General features: G+C 37.8%; 3 protein-coding genes across 3 annotated transcripts; all 3 read left to right on the top strand.

Moving 5' to 3' along the window:
- The first annotated feature begins 5,365 nt into the window (after positions 1-5,365).
- On the top strand, positions 5,366-6,307 carry LOC125124014 (olfactory receptor 8K3-like). The gene has a single exon (XM_047774191.1). It carries the CDS (start codon positions 5,366-5,368, stop codon positions 6,305-6,307), a length of 942 nt encoding a protein of 313 aa, XP_047630147.1.
- A 7,693-nt stretch (positions 6,308-14,000) lies between these two features.
- On the top strand, positions 14,001-14,942 carry LOC125124013 (olfactory receptor 8K3-like). The gene has a single exon (XM_047774190.1). It carries the CDS (start codon positions 14,001-14,003, stop codon positions 14,940-14,942), a length of 942 nt encoding a protein of 313 aa, XP_047630146.1.
- A 5,133-nt stretch (positions 14,943-20,075) lies between these two features.
- On the top strand, positions 20,076-21,028 carry LOC125124012 (olfactory receptor 8K3-like). The gene has a single exon (XM_047774189.1). It carries the CDS (start codon positions 20,087-20,089, stop codon positions 21,026-21,028), a length of 942 nt encoding a protein of 313 aa, XP_047630145.1. The 5' UTR covers positions 20,076-20,086.

Raw genomic sequence — 21,028 nt, 5'->3', positions numbered from 1 at the left:
ACAGACGTTAAGACAATTTAGGGGGTGATAGATAGGTTCATTAGCTAGAAAGTTTTCATTCTTTCTCAGGTGCATATGTACGTTAAAACCTAAAATCTTACGCTTTATATATGCCCAGTTCATTGCAGTCAATGATGCCTCAAAAAGGTGATCATTTACTACTAAAGAAGCCAAACATCAAACCAAAAAGAAGGTGGAGATACACCTTACGAAAATAAGATTTAATAAGAGAGAATATTATTTAGGTACCAATCAGAGAGGTGAAGATCCAGGAAACCTCATATATTACAGGTGAAAAAGTGTACTTGTACAACCAACCTGAAATAATTCACAAGAATGTTATCTATGTTATTATTAGGAGAGCTCACTACTATGTGAGTGGCTGAGCTGGGAAATATGTGTCGGAGGAAGTGTAGATTTGTCTATGTCTTTATCTACACAGGAACACTCGCAGAGGTGGATATGTGATATGTGTACCATGGAGAATTTGTTCACAACCCATTAATGTGGCAAAGTCAAGGCTTTTCATTGGACTTTAGGTGGTAGTAGAGTTAGTGATAGCTGAGGATGGAGAAAAACAAAATATCTACTAAGGAAGAAAAGATCCCTTAATTTTTTAATGTATTTTTGACAGTAATGAATAAAAAAGCCAAAAAAAAATAGTCACAACCTGGTATATCACAAATAGTGAAACAATTTTACAGCTCAATAATGTACATGAACAGTAAAATATATGCATATAAACATTGCCTTGTTGCAGAATATATCATGTAAGACATACATGAATGACAGTAGAATCTGCGAATTGTATCAGAAGAACTGGAGTAGGTACTGGACCTGATGGGGAACAAATATTGAAACTTAATGAAGGTAAATGTATTGAAAGAGAAATCCGAAATAAAAAGATGATGGTTCTGTGTGAAATGAGAATGAGAAATAGGAGTCACTAATTCCTCACCCAAGAATTAAAAAAAGAAACAGAGAAGGAAACAGGATCTTTCCTAGACACAACATATTATTATTTTTGGTGCATTTAAATATTTTCAATAATGCAATAAGACAGATTAAACCCATCTCCATTGTGTCACCCACTTGAGGAGACCATGGCAGAGTTAGAGGATCATTGACAAACTTGTTGTACAGATGAAATATATTAATTCAGATCCCTAGATGGTTATCTTAGACTATATCAAAAGACCAGTCTGTAGGAAACTAATCAGCAGTAAAACCTGGAATGAAACGCACACAAGTAAACCTAACTCACTGGTGAATACAGTTATTGGACTGCTAATAAACACATCCCTTCCCTTGTTTCTGTGAAGATTTCAATGCTTTGGGGACATTAAGGAAATAGCTTGGTATCTCCTCAGGAGGCCTCAGAGGGTGGAAAATAACCCATAAATAGTTCTCACTGTGCATGTCATGAAGCACATGGGGAAGCTGAGACAGAGGGTTTATGACAGGTAAATGGAATATTTCATGCGGTGCTGTACTATATCAATATCCAGATGTTTTGGTGATTTTCAATGTAGCACTTATTCTATGACAAAACATAGTAAAACATGAGAATTTCAGGTTCATTTCCATGCGCATCCTGCTACTGGTAATTCATCAGCATAACAGGATGGAGTTCCCTGGTGGCTCAGTGGGTTAAGGATCTGGTGGCCTCTCTGCTGTGACACCGGTTGAATGCTTGTCCTGGATGCTGCTGCTGCAGGTGTGGCAAAAAAAAAAAAAAAAAAAAGAGGGAGAACAGGACTGTTCCTCTTTTTTTTCAGATTAATTATTCAAATATTTTCACAAATGCTAATGACCACCTTGGAAATAGCAGTGCCATAATTTAATGTAATATTTTTGTTTTCTATAAATACTTCATCACATGAATAAGAGCGGACAAAATTGAGAGGGAAGAGGCTAACTAAAGAGTCAGGAATAACAAAAGAAAAGTTATGGCAGAATTATGAAGCTGCTGCCCATGGTCAATTTCTAACTTAACGTCTTTCCAAATTCTTAGCCAGTTAGTGACTTTAAGATCTTCTTACTCCCTTCTCAAAAATATTGTATACTTAGTGAACATTAAATCAATGTATACATGTGAATTTTTCCGATCTCTTGATGAATGAAAAGGGGTTTCCATAGTGCACTGAGATGCCAAAAGCAATTTTTGGAGGCTAGGAGATTTTGAGTACCCAGTGTTATTGGTACAATATACAGCATGTTCTGTGTCCAATGGAAAACATTAGTCAGATAATCAATATGGATCATAAACTATGAAAAGTTAACCTAATGCCTTCCTTACAACTCTGAAACCGGTAAGAAATAGCTCTTCAATCCTCCATTATCTTTCAGAAAAATTATACTTAAACCAATGTCATTTCTTTTCTACAGCACGGTCGCACTGTTCCATCAGTGCATCCAAACAAGATATATATCATTCTTCCATTTATTTAAAAGGTCTCCTTAGAGTTCCTGCCGTGGTGCAGTGGGTTAAGAATCTGACTGCTGTGGCTCAGGTCATTGTGGAGGTGCTGATTTGATCCCCAGCCTGGCCTGGCCTGGCCCAGTGTGTTAAAGGATCTGGCGTTGCCGTGGCTGTGGCGCAGATTCAGTCCCTGGTCTAGGAACTTCCATTGTGGCCATAAAATTTTTTAAATAAATTGTTTTTCCTAATAGTAGTTCAGTATTTCTGACAGGAAATTTATGTACATGAGGACAAGGTAAGATCTCAGAAGCTCACAACCTTATAAATAAGGTTTACGTGAGATGTATTTCCTGTAAACTTATCTATAAGGTAATATGATAAATGCATTTTTTTTTACTTTCTTAGAACTCAGAGACTCCTGGCATTGCTATTTTTTTGTACTTATGACCAGTTCTATTTTTCCATTTATTGTTCTCTTTTTAAGTACACAGTAATACAAAAGTTTAACTACTAATTCTTTACTTTAGCCTAACATCCCCATTCTAGTCTGGTGTAACTGGTGTTATTTAAATTGATAGCTTATGAGTGATATTCATATATATCTTTATTTCACTGGATTATATTTGCCATCATTAAATGCTGTACCATAGTGTGGAGGAGATCTTTATGGCCTTAATATGCAGACAGATTTAACATTTATATAAGTTAGACAGATAGAGAAAATAAAGATATTATATATAACATACTTAATAAATATGTTTCTATATTAAAATATAAAATTTTCGGAGTTCCTGTCATGGCGGAGTGGTTAACGAATCTAACTGGGAACCATGAAGTTGCAGGTTCGATCCCTGGCCTTGCTCAGTGGGTTAAGGAGCCAGCATTGCCGAGAGCTGTGCTGTAGGTCGGAGACACGGCTTGGATCCCGTGTTGCTGTGGCTCTGGTGCAGGCCGGCGGCTACAGCTCCGATTAGACCCTTAGCCTGGGAACCTCCATATGCCATGGGAGCGGCCCTAGAAAAGGCAAAAAAGACAAAAATAAAATAAATAAATAAATAAATAAATAAATAAATAAATAAAATTGTCTATGGATTTTTATTTTTCTAGTATCCTATTGTCAAAGAATGATTTTAAACCTTTTTTTCCTGTAGAATAGAAAATCTCTTTATCCAAAAAAAAAATGTTTTAAAGACCTTGTTATATAAAACCAATTCCACTGACATATTTTCTCTGAATTTGCTCCATGTTCTTATACTGGCTTAGGTTCCTCCTTGACAAAATATACCTTACCTGTTACACACACTTAGAATATGTCGATTAAAATATAAATACACTTGGAGGAAGCAAGATGTTACATTTTAGGTGAATACATATTTCATATTTGAGGTAAGACAGAAGATACATTATCCACAAGAATTGCGCAGTGATGATACATCCTGAATTGTCCCAAATCTGAGTCATGTTTGAGGAACCGAGGCCTGTTAGGTGAACATGGCAATCCAGCTACTCATCATGATACCCTACCAAAAAAATTGTCACACAAAAAGAACTTATCTGTAAAGGTGTGAGGATAATCCATTTTTAGGTAACATGTTTTCTCTACTAAGAAATTAATAACAAAAACCACAGAAAAATCCTAAGTAATTGATATCTGAAGGTATTTCCAGATACCATGAATCCAGAGAAAGTTTTAATTCTTGATTATCTTTCCAACAATCCTACGAGAAACAGCTATTTTTGCTGATGTGTACAAAGAGATTAAGACAGCTTACTTTTTCCAAAGTACTCCTTGGTATATACCAAAAATGTAGGTATAACGGAGGTTATATAGACCTAAGTACAGTTATTGGAATGTTCCTTGTATAAAGACAAACAATATCTAATATGATCTGATAGTTCCTTTACTTTGACACTTTGGTCCAATATTAGTCAAATGTGTTAATCCTTTCATCCAGTGCTTCCAACAGGAATAAGATCTTTCAAAAAAATAAAAATAAAAACAAGGGCTTTTATTTTACAGCAAGGGCTTCTAAATGTTTCCATCCACAACTGGAATTTAGATTTTAAAATGTTTACAATGTAGTAAGAACATGAATTATGTCATATTATGGGGTTATAATTTGTAGATTTAATTATTATTACTTAAAAGACAATTAAAAAGTTATCTTCACCTGTTAAACAATCTAAAGTTTAGGTAATTTCTTTTCATTTCTGCTACCTTTACCTACCTTTATGTCAGTCTATATACATGGGTAGATATATCAGGGGTTGCCAACCTTAGAGCTTTGGCTTTTGGGCTGTACAATTCTTTCTTGTTCGGGGCTACCCTAGTAGAGCACCATAATTAGCAGCCTTATGGGAATATAACCATTAGAAGGCAGCAGCACCCCTCCTCCAGCAGTGACAACCAAAATGCTTCAAAGCGTTATCTAATGTTTCCTGGGAGACTAAATTTCCCAATGGAAAAATGTAAATTTCTCCCATCTCCAACTTTATCTGTCTCTATTTCTATTTCTATATATGCATGCTTTATTTCCAGAAGGTAGATTTTTTTTTTGTATTTTTAGGGCTGCACCTGTGGCATATGGAGGTTCCTAGGCTGAGGGTGAATCGGAGTTGTAGCTGCTGGCCTACACCACAGACGTAGCAACACCAGATCCGAGCCACATCTGTTGACCTACACCACAGTTCACAGCAACACCAGATCCTTAACCCACTGAGCAAGGCCAGGGGTCGAACCTGCATTGTCATGGATGCTAGTCAGATTCATTCCCTCTGAGCTATGATGGGAACTCTGGTAGAGTATTTTAATAAAACCTAAAAGGTAAATTTGGATTTACTTTGTTTATACTTATTTTGAATCCTAATACGCTACCAGAATTTATGCCATATTATTGACTATGCTGATGTCTCTATCCAGAATAGGTTTTCTGATAAGTTTCAATGGAAAAACACAATCGGACAGTGCTGAGTGAATTCATTCTCATGGGAATCACAGATCGCCCTGAGCTGCAGGCTCCACTATTTGGGCTGTTCCTGCTCATCTACGTGATCTCGGTGGTGGGCAACTTGGGCATGATCATCCTCACCAAGGTGGATGCCAGGCTCCAAACACCCATGTACTTCTTTCTCAGACACTTGGCTTTTACTGACCTTGGTTATTCCACAACCGTGGGCCCCAAAATGTTGGTAAATTTTGTTGCAGATCAAAATTCAATTTCCTATTATCTTTGTGCCACACAGCTGGCTTTCTTCATCATGTTCATTATCAGTGAGCTCTTTATTCTGGCCGCAATGTCCTCTGACCGCTACGTAGCCATCTGTAAGCCTCTGCTCTATACCGTCATCATGTCAGAACCGAGGTGCTGGGTGCTGGTGGCAGTCCCTTATCTCTACAGCACATTTGTGTCTCTGCTAATCACCATAAAGCTTTTTAATGTATCCTTCTGTGGCTCTAACATCATCAATCATTTCTACTGTGACAATTTCCCCTTGTTATCTTTGCTTTGCTCGAACACACATGAAATTGAATTTATGATCATGATTTTCTCCGCTTTTAATTTGATTTTCACCCTTGTGGTAGTTCTTGTGTCTTACCTGCTCATCTTTGCAGCCATTCTCAGGATGAACTCTGCCGAAGGTAGATGGAAGGCTTTTTCTACCTGTGGATCCCACCTGACTGTGGTAACAGTGTTTTATGGGACTTTGACATTTATGTATGTGAAGCCTGAGTCCAGTCATTCCTTTGACACCGATAAAGTGGCTTCCATATTTTATACCCTCGTCATCCCCATGTTGAATCCCTTGATTTATAGCTTGAGAAACAAAGATGTAAAACACGCACTACGGAGGATGTGGAAAAAACTATGCAATGTTTTTTCTTAGGGATCACTGTCGCTATGATTCCTACAAGTTAGGTTAAGAAATTTCCACCTTATTGTGTGTGTTTTCGGAGGAGAAAAATACAAATGTTTGTCATATATTCAGGGAATACCTTACACATGCCAGTCATGCTTCCAAGTGCTATAAATCCATTAGTATAAGAAAAACAGAAAAAAATCTTTATCACCTTCGAAAAAAAGATACGAAACATGAGCAAAATAATTCAGTCAGTTTTTGAGTACACTATAGGGAGTTAGGACACTGTAGCAGCAATGATGGAGCCTGGGTATGCTACGTGGGTGTGAGGAAGAATTGTAGGTACAAAATGGGAATTTAAATGATTCTGGTGGTATTTTCAATTTTTAGAATAAATGCTCAAGTATCAGTGTGTGTTTGTTTACATGTGTGTGCTTTGTGTTAGCACATCCATTCTGTTTTTGCCTCCATATTCTTCCACGTGGTGTGTTAAGAGCGAACTTGTCGGTAGTTTCAAGGAGGCTCATTGGAGTGGGAAGATTTAAATCCAACATTCATCTGAATTTGCTCAAATATCCCTCTTTCCAATGGGAATCTTAGGGTCTTATACTTTTCTCCTCACTGCCATTATTTTCACGTACGAGTCCTGGAGGGCCTATGAACTCGACGTCATGGCATTTCAGACACTCAGAAGTTCAGCACAGCATCTAATTGTATCTAAATCACTACATTTGTCTACACTAGTGAGCATATCTATTATGGTAAATTTCTTAAAAACAAAAATTATTATAGTTTTAAAGTAATTCTCTTATTGTATCTATTTGTGCAAAAAGTCTGCTCTAAGATCAATTAGGTTTGTTGCTTCCCTTTCATGTTGCTGACTTTCCTCAAACTTGTGTCATTGAATGTGCTGTATTTTGACTAGAAGCCTCTGTTTCACTGCATTGATTTGATAATTGCTCCTTTAAGAAGTTAAGGGGAAAAAAGAGGAGTTTCCATCGTGGCTCAGCGGAAACGAACCTGACTAGCATCCATGAGGACTCAGGTTTGATCCATGGCCTCGCTCAGTGGGTTAAGGATCTGGCATTGCCATGAGCTGTGCTGTAGGTCACAGACATGGCTTAGATCCCACGTTGCTGTGGCTGGTTGCTGTGGCTGTTGCATACACCAGTGGCTACAGCTCTAATTTGACCCCAGCCTGGGAACTTCCATATGCTGTGGTACGGCCCTCAAATGTTCAAAACAAAAAAGGAGAGAGAGAGAACTTAAAGGAGATAATCTCATTATTCGGACAGTACTGTCTTTCTAGTGAAATTGTAGTGTCATATGTAGAAATTGATGCACATGTTATGGCTTGGACAAACTTCTTCCAAACCCCCATAAATTCCTCTATATTTTGGTTTATTTTTAACAGTTTTAACCTTCATGACACTTTAATTTACATCATAGAGGGACTGGACTTGTTTATTTGTCCACAGTCAAGGACTAAATTATTTTGGGGGACTAATATTTGAATCAACAAAAATTTATTGGAATAAAATTTATTGTCATACAAAGATAAATATTATTATTAGTTGATTTTTAATTACTAAAAATAATATATCTAAGTGTGCACTATGCATATATATAAGAAACTTTTTTGTTTTTAAAAAATCATAATGGACAGAGGTACGGTACAATGTTAATATTAGCGGTGGTTGCTGAGATTATAAAAGTGCTTAATTTAATATTTTTACTTATATGTTATTCCCCAAATATATTCAATAAATAATTGTAACTCTTATAATAAAGAAGGTAAAAATCTCTAAGACTGGATTTGAAAAAAAAAAAAAGCTGTGGCTAAACATAACCGAATATCTCATTTCTAAAATAAGTCTAGGAGTTCCCGTCGTGGCACAGTGGTTAACGAATCCGACTAGGAACCATGAGGTTGCGGGTTGGGTCCCTGCCCTTGCTCAGTGGGTTAACGATCCGGCGTTGCCGTGAGCTGTGGTGTAGGTTGCAGACGCGGCTTGGATCCCACGTTGCTGTGGCTCTGGTGTAGGCCAGTGGCTACAGCTCTGATTAGACCCCTAGCCTGGGAACCTCCATATGCCGCGGGAGTGGCCCAAAGAAATAGCAACAGCAAAAACAACAACTACAACAAAAAAAGACAAAAATAAATAAATTAAAAAAAAATAAAAAAATAAAATAAGTCTAAGTGTACCTTAAAATGACAGTCCCTAAAATGATGTACAAAAAGTAAACAGAATGCATTGAGATTTTACTACTGTTTATAATCTATTTCTATCATTTTTAGTAGACATACAAGTTATCTAGGAAATTATCTAATTTTCCATGGAACACAAATATTTTAAAAAAAGGAATTTGTACATAAATGAATCATTTTATAGGATATTTGTTGTTGTTGTTTTTTGCCACACTCTCAACACTGGATGTTGCCAGGCCAGGTATAGAAACCTAGCCACGGAAGTGACAGCACTGGATCCTTAAATGCTAGGTAACCAGGGAATACATTTTGAATGTCAGTAAGATGTAATGCATAATACAATGATGATTTTTAAAAATCAATGGAAATTAGCAAAAGAAAAATGTAAAAGAAATGTTACCAACACTAATATTGTCTTTAAAATAGCACTCCGTGCTTAAATCAGAATAATAAGAAGGGGATTAATTTAAATATAGATAGATAGATACATATTCATGTGTATGGACACTAAGAAACACACTATGAAAAGTTCAGATGATCTCAAAAATGAAAAATGAAAAAATCTCATAAAAAATGAAGATGCTCTCAAAAGAAATTTTTATTAAAAATATCTCCATCCCAATATCAGGTCCAGGTGGTTTGACAAATGCTATGTAATGTTTAGGGTAAAAGAAGTAATTGTCAGCTTATTCACTTAAAAAACTAAAAAGAAGGTGCATTTCCAATCTTATTTGGAGAGATTTCTCCAGGTATAAAATGAAGAAGAATATTATAAAATATAGGAGTTCTTGTTATGGCTCAATGGGTCACAAACCTGACCAGTGTCCCTGGCTTCAATCCCTGGACTCGGTCAGTGATTTAAGGACCCAACATTGCTCTGAGCTGTGGTGTACATCTTGGACATGGCTTGGATCCCACATTACTGTGAGGCTGGCAGTTGCTGCTCCAATTCAACCCCTAGCCTAGGAAATTCCGTTTGCCTTGAGTGTGGCCCTAAAAAGCAAAATAAATAAATAAATAAATAACTAAATGAAATAAAAATAAAAATTAAAAAAAAAATAAAAAAAAGAAAACAGTAATACCAGTCAATATATATTCCAAAATTTTAAACGAAATTCTAACAAATCGAATCTGGCAATATATAAAAACAATAATGCACAGATGAGGGCCTGCAAACCTAGTGAAATCTGAATCAAGTCAGGGGATTGTTATCAATGTTAATTTCACGGCTGTGATACCCTGCTGTATTAATGCACGTTGTTACCTTTGTTACCACTAGAAAAAGGAAGTGAGACACAAGAGCTCTCTGGGCTTTTTTTTTTTCTTTTGTTCTTTAGGGCTGCACCTGAAGCACATGGAAGTTCTCAGGTTAGGGGTCAAAGTGGAGCTATAGCTGCTGGCCTACACCACAGCCACAGCAACGCCATACTTGAGTCACATCTGTGACCTACAGCACAGCCCATGGCAATGCCAGATCCTTAACTGACTAAGTGAGGCCAAGGATCAGGTGGGCATCTTCTTGGATACTAGTCAAGCTCACAGCCCCCTGAGCCACAACGGGAACTCCCTGGGCTTATTTTTTGAAACTCCTTGTAATTCTATAATTACTTCAACATAAAATGTTAAAACAAAACAAAAAATCTCAAGTGTAAGGCTGCCTGAGCCAGTGCAGTGTAAGAAAAAGTGGAATGGAGGTACTCTATTGACACTCAGGAACTTTAGAGGTGAGTATATCTTTATTACCTAGATCTTTTTCACTGTTTCACAGAAGTATACATGTTGAAAAATCACTAAGTTTAACACTTAACACACATGCACTGTATTTTATTCAATGATGCCTCAATGAAGTGTTTTACTTCTTACTAAACATGCCAAGAATCAAACCATAAACAAAGGGAAAATTCAGTAACAGATACACACATCTTATAGTAATAATTAACAATAAAGAACATAGTTTAGGCACCTGTCATAGAGGTGAAGATCCAGGAAACCTCTGAAATATTTTTAACAATGAATCGACATATTTTATTTGTTCTTATCAAGAGAACTTATGGCTGTGTGAGCGTGTAATCACGGGAATACGTCCAGTTCTGAGCATAGATGCATCTTCATCAGTATCCACACAGGAATATACACGGGGACGTACATGATGTGTGTATCATGGAGAAGTTGTCCACAGCATGTAAAGGTTGTAAGCTCAACCTTTAACTGGACTACATGCTATGGTAGTGTTAGTGATAGATGATGTTGGAGAAAAACAAAGTATCTACAAATAAAGAAAAGATCCATGGGTTTTTTTTTTTTTTGTCTTTTTGCCATTTCTTGGGTCACTGCCACGGTATATGGAGGTTCCCAGGCTAGGGATCTAATCGGAGCCGTAGCCACCAGCCTACGCCAGAACCACAGCAACACGGGATCTGAGCCGCGTCTGCAACCTACACCACAGCTCACGGCAACGCCAGATCCTTAACCCACTGAGCAAGGCCAGGGATCAAACCCACAACCTCACGGCTCCTAGTCGGATTCGTTAACCACTGCGCCACAAGGGGAACTCCAGATCCATGTTTTTAATATATTTTTGAGTACAATGGAAAAAGAAGCAAAAGTAAAATGTCACAACGTGGATATACCACCAAAAACTGCTAAATGACATTCAACAATGCATATTTACACCTCAATAACACATATGCCTGGTAAAACTGATGCCCACAACATAATACATTGTTGCAGAGTCTATTGATCCTACAGGGTACATGAGAATATTTGCAGGGCAAGGAGAGGAATTGGAAAGGGTATTGGATATGCTGGGAAAACAAGACATAGTGAAATGTAATGAAGGCCAATAAAATGAAAGAAAAGCCCTCAACAGACAGATGGCGACTATTCAGTATGAACTGAGAATGAGAAATAGGTGTCACTCATTCCTTGCCTTAGAGCTAAAAAATGAATGGAAGAAGCAACATCTTACATACACACAATATTATCTTAGTTCATTTAAATATTTTAGGCAAACCAATAGGACAGTGATTGAACCCATCTCCATTGTGTCAGACACGTGAGGAAGCATTGCAGAGCTAGAGGAATACTGATAGGCCTGTTATGTGCACAAACTGTAGTAATCCAGACACCTAAATGGTCGAATTAGTGTACAACAGAGGAAAAAAAATATATAGGGGGGTAGAGAGAGAGAGATTTTAAGAAAATATGTTATGTGATTGTGGGAGCTGGCAAGGCAGAAATCTGTGGAGCAGACTTGATGCTGTCTGGATTACAGTTGTGGGAAATTCAGCAGGATTTCTTTGCAGCAGTCTGGAAGCATGTTTTTTTTTTACATTGGGCTTCACCAGTCTTTACTATGGATTGAAAGAGGCCCACCCACATTCTGGAGGGAAATCAGCTCTACTCAAAGTCTCCTGATCTGAAGGGTAATGGGATCTAAAAAAGCATATCCTCACAGCTACATCATGACTTATGTTTGAGCAAACAATTGGCAGCATAGTCTAGCCACATAAACCCTCAAAAAGAAATATCAGAGTCAGGGAAAAAGAAGGTTAATCAAGAGTAAAAAGGAGAAATGTAACACACAAAACCCAAATATGTTGAACTCACTGGGCAACACAAATTGTTCTGGACTACTAATAAACACACACCCCCCTTTGCATGCAGTGACGCTTTCAAATGCTTCATGGACAATTAGGAAATTCCTTGGCATCTCTTCAGGGAGCGTCTCAGAGGGTAGACGAGATCCATAAAGGGTTCTCACTCTGTGGGTCATGAAGCACATGAGGAGACTAGACACAGATTTCATGACAGGTAAACAGACAACTCCATGTGGTGCTATATCTTACCAATAGCCAGATACTTTTTAATATTAGCAATCAGCATGTTTGTCCTATGACAGAGCACCACAGCATATGAGGATTTCGGATCATTTCTGCCTACATCCTGCCTTTGATAATGCATGAGCAGAAGGGAACTGCTCCCCTTTTCTTTGAGACCAATTGTCCAAGTACTTTTCACAGACACAATGAGCATCTTTGAAATGTCAGTGTCGTATAGTTTATGTAAAAATTATATTTTGTATAAATGCTTAATCTTTTTTTCTTTTTGGTCTTTTTAGGGCCACACCTGCAACATATGGAGGTTCCCAGGCCAGGGGTTAAATCAGAGCTGCAGTTGCTGGTCTACGCCACAGCCACAGCAACAGGGGATCTGAGCTGCATTTGTAACCCACACCACAGTTCATGGCAACGCTGGATCCTTAACCCACTGAGCAAGACCAGGAATGGAACATGCATCCTCATGGATGCTAATCAGATTCGTTTCCACTGAGCCATGATGGGAACTCCCAAAATGCTTAATCTTATGTGTAAGTAAGTTACAGCTATGGGACAAGAAAGACTAGCAGAAGAGTCAGGAACCAAAAAAAAAAATATATAACAATTATGGCAGAATTATGAAGCTGCAGGTGTTTGGTTTCTAATCTTATATCCTTCCAAATTTTTAGTCAGTTATTTACTCTTTGCTCATAGGAAGAGCTCTCTAGGCTCTCTAGGCTCTTTAGTTCCATCTCAAAAATATTCTAATAATGCAGATTTAAAACAAACTATAAAGGCATTTATTTTTCCTTCTGAAATTTTGATGAGTGGAAAATCTTTCCACCTTAACTGATTGAAAAACAATTTTTGGTGGTCAGGAAACTTTTAAGTACCCAGGTTTATGATCACGGTACAAATTAGAGCATGTTCAGATTCCAGTGGAATCTGAAGTAAACACATACAATTTTCCCGAAATGTATATCCTTAAAACATAATAATCAGGTAATCAACACAGATAGTAAACTATGAAAAAGTAATTTGATGCTGGCCCTAGTTGTCTTAAGTTGGGAAGAGAAAGCTCTTAAGTCTTCTCATTTTGCAATGAAATCAGTACTTATCAATAGAAATTTTTTAGCCTTTCATCACTGCATGTGCACAAGACATACTGCTTCTTATACCTTTGATTTAAAATGTTTTTCATAAGAGTTTTTCAGTGTTTCTAACATAGAAAGATAAGGACATGGAGCAAAATATCAGAAGCTTATAATTTTATAAGCAACATTTTATGTGAGATAAATGTGTATTTCCTATAAATGCACACACACACACACACACACACACAGAGTGTAATGCTATAAATATTGTATTTTTCTATTTGCTTGCTTAGATCAAGAAAAGATTCCTGACACAGGTATTTTCCTTGCAACCAGGTTCAATTCTTTCTCTCTTCCATCCTCTCTCTCTCTTTCTCTCTCTCTGTCTCTTGCATCACTAATTCTCTATTATCTATCGATTATTGTTATTTACGTTTCTTGTTGCAGGTGGACTTATTTTAAAAGACTCTGAACTGGAAATTTGGATGTATCATATTTGTTCTAGTTTTGAGTACTAAAACACTACCAAAGGACATTACCTGACAGCTATTGACTCTGCTGGTATCTTTCTCCTGGAATTGGTTTTCTGATCAACCTGGATGGAAAAACACAATGGAACAGTGCTGAGCGAATTCATCCTCCTGGGAATCACAGACCGCCCCGAGCTGCAGGCTCCACTGTTTGGGCTCTTCCTGCTCATCTACGTGATCTCGGTGGTGGGCAACTTGGGCATGGTCATCCTCACCAAGGTGGATGCCAGGCTCCAAACCCCCATGTACTTCTTTCTCAGATACCTGTCTCTCACCGATCTGGGGTATTCAACCACCGTGGGACCCAAGATGTTAGAAAGTTTTGTTGTTGCTCAAAATACAATCTCCTATTATTTTTGTGCCACCCAGGGAGCTTTCTACATTATGTTTATTGTTAGTGAGTTTTTCATTCTATCAGTAATGTCCTATGACCGCTATGTGGCCATCTGTCACCCTCTGCTCTACACCATCATGATGTCCCAAAGGGTTTGTCACATGCTGGTGGGGTTGCCCTATCTCTATAGCACATCTGTGTCTCTTCTCATCACTGTAAAGATATTCACCTCATCCTTCTGTGGCTACAATGTTGTCAGTCATTTCTACTGTGACTGTCTTTCCTTGTTGTCTCTGCTCTGCTCCAATACACATGACATTGAAATGATTATTCTGGTTTTCTCAGTTTTTCACTTGATTTTGTCATTGCTGATCATTCTTGTGTCCTACTTCCTCATCCTTGGGGCCATTTTCAGAATGAGCTCTGCTGGGGGCAGGTACAAGGCTTTGTCCACCTGTGGATCCCACCTGACAGTGGCCACAGTGTTCTATGGGACTTTACTGTGTATGTACTTGCAGCCCAAGTCCCGTCATTCCTTTGACAGTGATAAAGTGACCTCCATATTTTATACCCTCATTATCCCCATGTTGAATCCTTTTATCTACAGCCTGAGGAACAAAGATGTAAAATGTGCTCTTTGTAAGCTGTGGGAAAACATAAGCCAGATGGTGTCATAGGTTAGTTTTACTATGCGGTTCCTTTGAATTACATTATGAAAGGCAACCTTGTTAGGTGTCCCCTCAAAGGAAAAGGAAAGATAAATGAATTCGACATGTATTTAGAGAATGATATCCATGCATCAGCCATATTACTAAGTGCTCTAAATACATTAGTTAATGAACAGTAAATTTATTTTTCTCCCTGTGGGGAGATGAATTATAGATATAACAATTAGAGCATTTTTAGTACAATAGAATGTGTTAGGGGAACTGCAGACTATAACATAGGAAAAGAGTGTGTGTATACTGTGTGAGAGTGAAAATCAAGACAAGACAGGAAATTCAAATGACCCTCGTGCTCTTCTCAACTACTAGCATAAATTTTCTAGATTCTATGTATTTGTGTTTATGTGCGAATGTTTTTCTGTAAACACATTCTTTCGGTTTTGCTTTCAAATGTTTCTACGGGGTGTGTTAAACCACACTTGATTGTGGTTGCAAGGAGGCTTAGTGTATTCTGTTAATTTGAAGGAATCAGTGGTCAGAATTTGCTCAAATGTCTCCATTCTACTTGAGAATCTTTGCATCCTGCTCCTCAGTGTCAGTGTCACACATGAGCCTCAGAGAGCCTATGAAGTCAACATACTTGGCACCTGCTCGGCACAGTTCAACACAGCAACTAATTTTTTCTAAATCACTCTACTTGCCTGTAACAATGGCTCTATCAATTGAGTTAAGTTTCTTGTGGTTTACATAGAAGCTTCCTGGTTTTAACTTTTATTTTTCCAACCACCTTGACCTTTTTACTACCTGCTTATTTTTGTTTCATGCCTTATCACGTTTCCTTATCTCTCGGAGAAACAGTAATGATTCTTGTCTAAAAGTCATGTTTCTGTTATTTTTGTCTTCTTTCATATGAGGTCTACTCTGCTAAGTTAGGATGTTGTTCTCACTTTCATTTGGATAATTTTCCACAAATTTTGTTCAGATGTATGTATAATTTTTTAAATTTTTTATTGAGGTATACTTGAGTTACAACGTTGTGCCAATCTCTGCTGTACAACAAAGTGACCCAGGCAGACACACATATACATTCTTTTTCTCATTTCGTCTTCTATCATGTTCTATCACAAAAGATTTAATATAATTCCTTGCGCTGTACAGTAGGACCTCATTGCTTATCCATTCTAAATGCAATAGTTTGTAACTGATCACCCCAAACTCTCAGTCCATCCAATGTCTTCCCCTCTCCCCTTTGGTACCCACATGTCTGTTTTCTATGATGGAGAGTCTGTTTCCGATTTGTAAAGAGGCTCGTCTGTGCCTTATTTTAGATTCCACACATAAGTGATATCCTATGATATTTGTCATTCTCTTTCTGACTTACTTCACTTAGTATGAGAATCTCTAGCTGCATTCACATTGCTGCAGATGGCACTATTTTGTTCTTTTTAGTGGCTGAGTAGTATTCCAGTGTATACATATGCAACATCTTCTTAATCCATTTTTCTGTAGAGGGACATTTAGGTTTTTCCATTACTTGGCTCCCGTAAATAATGCTTCTGTGAACATAGGGGGTACGTTTATCTTTTCAATTATAGTTTTTTCCAGATATATGTCCAGGAGTGGAATTGCTGGATCACATGGTAGTTCTGTATTTAGTATTCTGAGAAACCTCCACACTGTTTTCCATAGTGGTTGTACTAATGTACATTCCTACCAAGAGTGTAGGAGGGTTCTCTTTTCTCTACACCCTCTCCAGTATTTGATGTATACATCTTATTGTAATAATTAACAAGAGAGAACACAATTTAGGCACCTGTCATAGAGGTGAAGATGCAGGAAACCTATTAAATATTTAACAAAATTAATTGATATGTTTTATTTGTTCTTATCAAGAGAACTCATGGCTGTGTGAGCATGTAATCATGGGAAGATGTACAGCTGTGAGCATAGATGTATCTTTATCAATATCCACATAGGAACATGCACATGGGTATATGATGTGTGTATCATGGAGAATTTGTTCACAGCATTTAATGGTTTTAAGCTCAAGGCGTTTAATTGGACTCTATGTTGTAGTAGTGTTAGTGATAGCTGAGGTTGGAGAAAAACAAAATATATACAAATAAAGAAATGACCTATGATATTTTTAATGTATTTTTCAGTGTAATAAAAAAGAAGCAAAAAGGAAAAGTTATGACATGGATACCCTACAAATAATTACTAAATGATATTTAATGATACATGTTTACAACTGGGTAACATATTTGTCTAGTGAAACATATGCAAAAAAATATTACATTGTTGCAGAGTCTACTGATTCTATTGGGTATATCAAAATATGTGTCAAGTGGACCAGAAGAATTGGAGAGGGTGTTGGACATGATGGGAGATCAAGTAATACTGAAATGTAATGAAGGAAAATATAAGGAAAGAGAAGCCCTCAACAAGACAGATGGTGACTAGTCAGCATGAACTGAAAACTAATTCCTTTCCTTTGAGTTAAAAAAAGAATGAATGAAGCAGCATCTTACATATACACCACTTATTATTCTAGTTCATTTAAGTATTTTAATTAATGCAATAGGAGAATGATGCAACACATTTCCATTCTGTCATGCACTTCAGGAGACCATTGCAGAACTAGAGGAACACTGACAGGCCTGTATGGATAAACTATATTAATCCAGGTCCTTATATGGTTGTATTACCGTACAACAGAGAATCTATATATATATGGAGAGAGGAGAGAGAGAGATTTTAATAAATTTACATAATGTGGGGGCTGGCAAGGCAGAAATCTGTGGAGCAGGCTGGCGAACAGCAAGACTTGATGATGATGCCGTCTGAATTACAGTGGTGGAAAACTCAGGCATAATTTCTTTGAGGCAATCTGGAAGCACACTTTGTTTTACATTGGGGTTCACCAGTCTTTACTATGGATTGAAAGAGGCCCACCCACATTCTGGAGGGAAATCAGCTCTACTCAAAGTCTCCTGATCTGAAGGGTAATGGGATCTAAAAAAGCATATCCTCACAGCTACATCATGACTTATGTTTGAGCAAACAATTGGCAGCATAGTCTAGCCACATAAACCCTCAAAAGAAGCATCAAGTCAGGGGAAAAAGAAAGTTAATCAAGAGTAAAAAGTAGAAATTAAAGTAAAAAAGAAACCAAACATTTATTTTTGGTGTGAAATTAAAGTAAAAAAAAAAAGTAGAAATGTAATACACAAAACCCATATGTCCAATTTGGTGGGCAACACAAATTGTTCTGGACTACTAATAAACACACACCCCCCTTTGCATGCAGTGACGCTTTCAAATGCTTCATGGACAATTAGGAAATTCCTTGGCATCTCTTCAGGGAGCGTCTCAGAGGGTAGACGAGATCCATAAAGGGTTCTCACTCTGTGGGTCATGAAGCACATGAGGAGACTAGACACAGATTTCATGACAGGTAAACAGACAACTCCATGTGGTGCTATATCTTACCAATAGCCAGATACTTTTTAATATTAGCAATCAGCATGTTTGTCCTATGACAGAGCACCACAGCATATGAGGATTTCGGATCATTTCTGCCTACATCCTGCCTTTGATAATGCATGAGCAGAAGGGAACTGCTCCCCTTTTCTTTGAGACCAATTGTCCAAGTACTTTTCACAGACACAATGAGCATCTTCGAAATGTCAGTGTCGTATAGTTTATGTAATATTTATATTTTGTATAAATGCTTAATCATTTAGAAGCATTAATAAATGATTAATTTATTATCATAAACTAATACTCTGGGACGAGAAAAGGCTAGGAAAAGAGTCAGAAAAAAAAATTATGGCAGAATTATGAAGCTGCAGGTGTTTGGTTTCTAATTCCTTTTTTTTTTTTTTGTCTTTTCTAGGGCTGCACCGCAGCATATGGAGGTTCCCAAGCCAGGGGTCTAATTGGAGCTGTAGCTGCCAGCCTAAGCCAGAACCACAGCAACACAGGATCCGAGCCGAGTCTGCAACCTACACCAGAGTTCGTGGCAACGCTGGATCCTTGTCCCACTGACAAAGGCCTGGGATCAAACCTGCAACCTCATGGTTCCTGGTCGGCTTTGTTAACCACTGAGCCACGACGGGTACTCCCTGGTTTTTAATTTCATATCCTTCCAAATCTTTAGTCAGTTATTTACCCTTGGTTCTTAGGAAGAGCTCTCTAGGTTCTAGTCCCTACTCAAAAATATTCTAACAGTTAACACAAATTCAAAACAATCTGTAAATGTGAAATTTTTCCTGAAATTTTGATGAGTGGAAGAAAGTTTCCATCTTATACTGATGTGGAAATCAATTTTTGGTGGTCAGCAAACTTTTTGGTATGCAGTTTTATGGTGATGGTACAATGTAGAGCATGTTCAGTTTCCAGTGGAATATGAAGTAAACACATATAAGTCTTCTGAAAATGTATAGCCTTAAAACATAATAGTCAGGTCATCAACAGATAGTAAACTGTGAAAAAGTCATTTGATGCTGGCCCGCGTTGTCTTAAGATGGGGAGAGACATTCTAAAACCTCCCATTTTACCCTACAGTTCGTACCTACCAAGAGTTTTTTTAGCCTTTCATACTGCACTTAAACAAGACTCATATTGCTTCTTATAGCTTTGATTTAAAATGTTTTTCATAAGAGTTTTTCAGTATTTCTAATATAGAAAGATAAGGACATGGGGTATAATATCTACTCACAAGTTTATAAGCAATGCTTTAAGTGAGATAAATGTTTATTTCCTGTAAATACGCACACACACAACACACCACATACACACACACAGTTTAATGCTATAAATATTGTATTTTTCTATTTGCTTGCTTAGCTCAACAAAAGATTCCTGACACAGGTATTTTCCTTGCAACCAGGTTCAATTCTTTCTCTCTTCCATCCTCTTTCTCTGTTTCTCTCTCTCTGTCTCTTGCATCACTAATTCTCTATTATCTATCGATTATTGTTATATATGCTTCTTGTTGCAGGTGGACTTATTTTAAAAGACTCTGAACTGGAAATTTGGATGTATCATATTTGTTCTAGTTTTGAGTACTAAAACACTACCAAAGGACATTACCTGACAGCTATTGACTCTGCTGGTATCTTTCTCCGGAATTGGTTTTCTGATAAACCTGGATGGAAAAGCACAATGGAACAGTGCTGAGTGAATTCATCCTCCTGGGAATCACAGACCGCCCCGAGCTGCAGGCTCCACTGTTTGGGCTCTTCCTGCTCATCTACGTGATCTCGGTGGTGGGCAACTTGGGCATGGTCACCCTCACCAAGGTGGACGCCAGGCTCCAAACCCCCATGTACTTCTTTCTCAGACACCTGTCTCTCACCGATCTGGGGTATTCAACCACCGTGGGACCCAAGATGTTAGAAAGTTTTGTTGTTGCTCAAAATACAATCTCCTATTATTTTTGTGCCACCCAGGGAGCTTTCTACATTATGTTTATTGTTAGTGAGTTTTTCATTCTATCAGCGATGTCCTATGACCGCTATGTGGCCATCTGTCACCCTCTGCTCTACACCATCATGATGTCCCAAAGGGTTTGTCACATGCTCTTGGCATTCCCCTATCTCTATAGCATAGTTGTGTCTCTCTGTGTCAGTGTCAAGGTATTCACCTCATCCTTCTGTGGCTACAATGTTGTCAGTCATTTCTACTGTGACTGTCTTTCCTTGCTGTCTCTGCTCTGCTCCAATACACATGACATTGAAATGATTATTCTACTTTTCTCAGTTTTTAGTTTACTTTCATCTATCCTGATAGTTCTTGTATCCTACCTGCTTGTCCTTGGGGCCATTTTCAGAATGAGCTCTGCTGGGGGCAGGTACAAGGCTTTGTCCACCTGTGGATCCCACCTGACAGTGGCCACAGTGTTCTATGGGACTTTACTGTGTATGTACTTGCAGCCCAAGTCCCGTCATTCCTTTGACAGTGATAAAGTGACCTCCATATTTTATACCCTCATTATCCCCATGTTGAATCCTTTTATCTACAGCCTGAGGAACAAAGATGTAAAATATGCGCTTCGTAAGGTGTGGACGAAAACTCACAATGTCGTCTCTTAA

Source organism: Phacochoerus africanus, chromosome 4 (genome assembly GCF_016906955.1).
Source record: "Phacochoerus africanus isolate WHEZ1 chromosome 4, ROS_Pafr_v1, whole genome shotgun sequence".
NCBI lineage: Eukaryota > Metazoa > Chordata > Mammalia > Artiodactyla > Suidae > Phacochoerus > Phacochoerus africanus.
Note: the sequence above shows the minus strand (reverse complement) of the source record. Positions and strands in the feature narration are given on the sequence as shown.

What these genes read in the sequence shown, in the direction of transcription:
- LOC125124013 (XM_047774190.1), top strand. Translation starts at nt 14,001, where the DNA reads ATGGAAAAACACAATGGAACAGTGCTGAGCGAATTCATCCTCCTGGGA.
- LOC125124014 (XM_047774191.1), top strand. Translation starts at nt 5,366, where the DNA reads ATGGAAAAACACAATCGGACAGTGCTGAGTGAATTCATTCTCATGGGA.
- LOC125124012 (XM_047774189.1), top strand. Translation starts at nt 20,087, where the DNA reads ATGGAAAAGCACAATGGAACAGTGCTGAGTGAATTCATCCTCCTGGGA.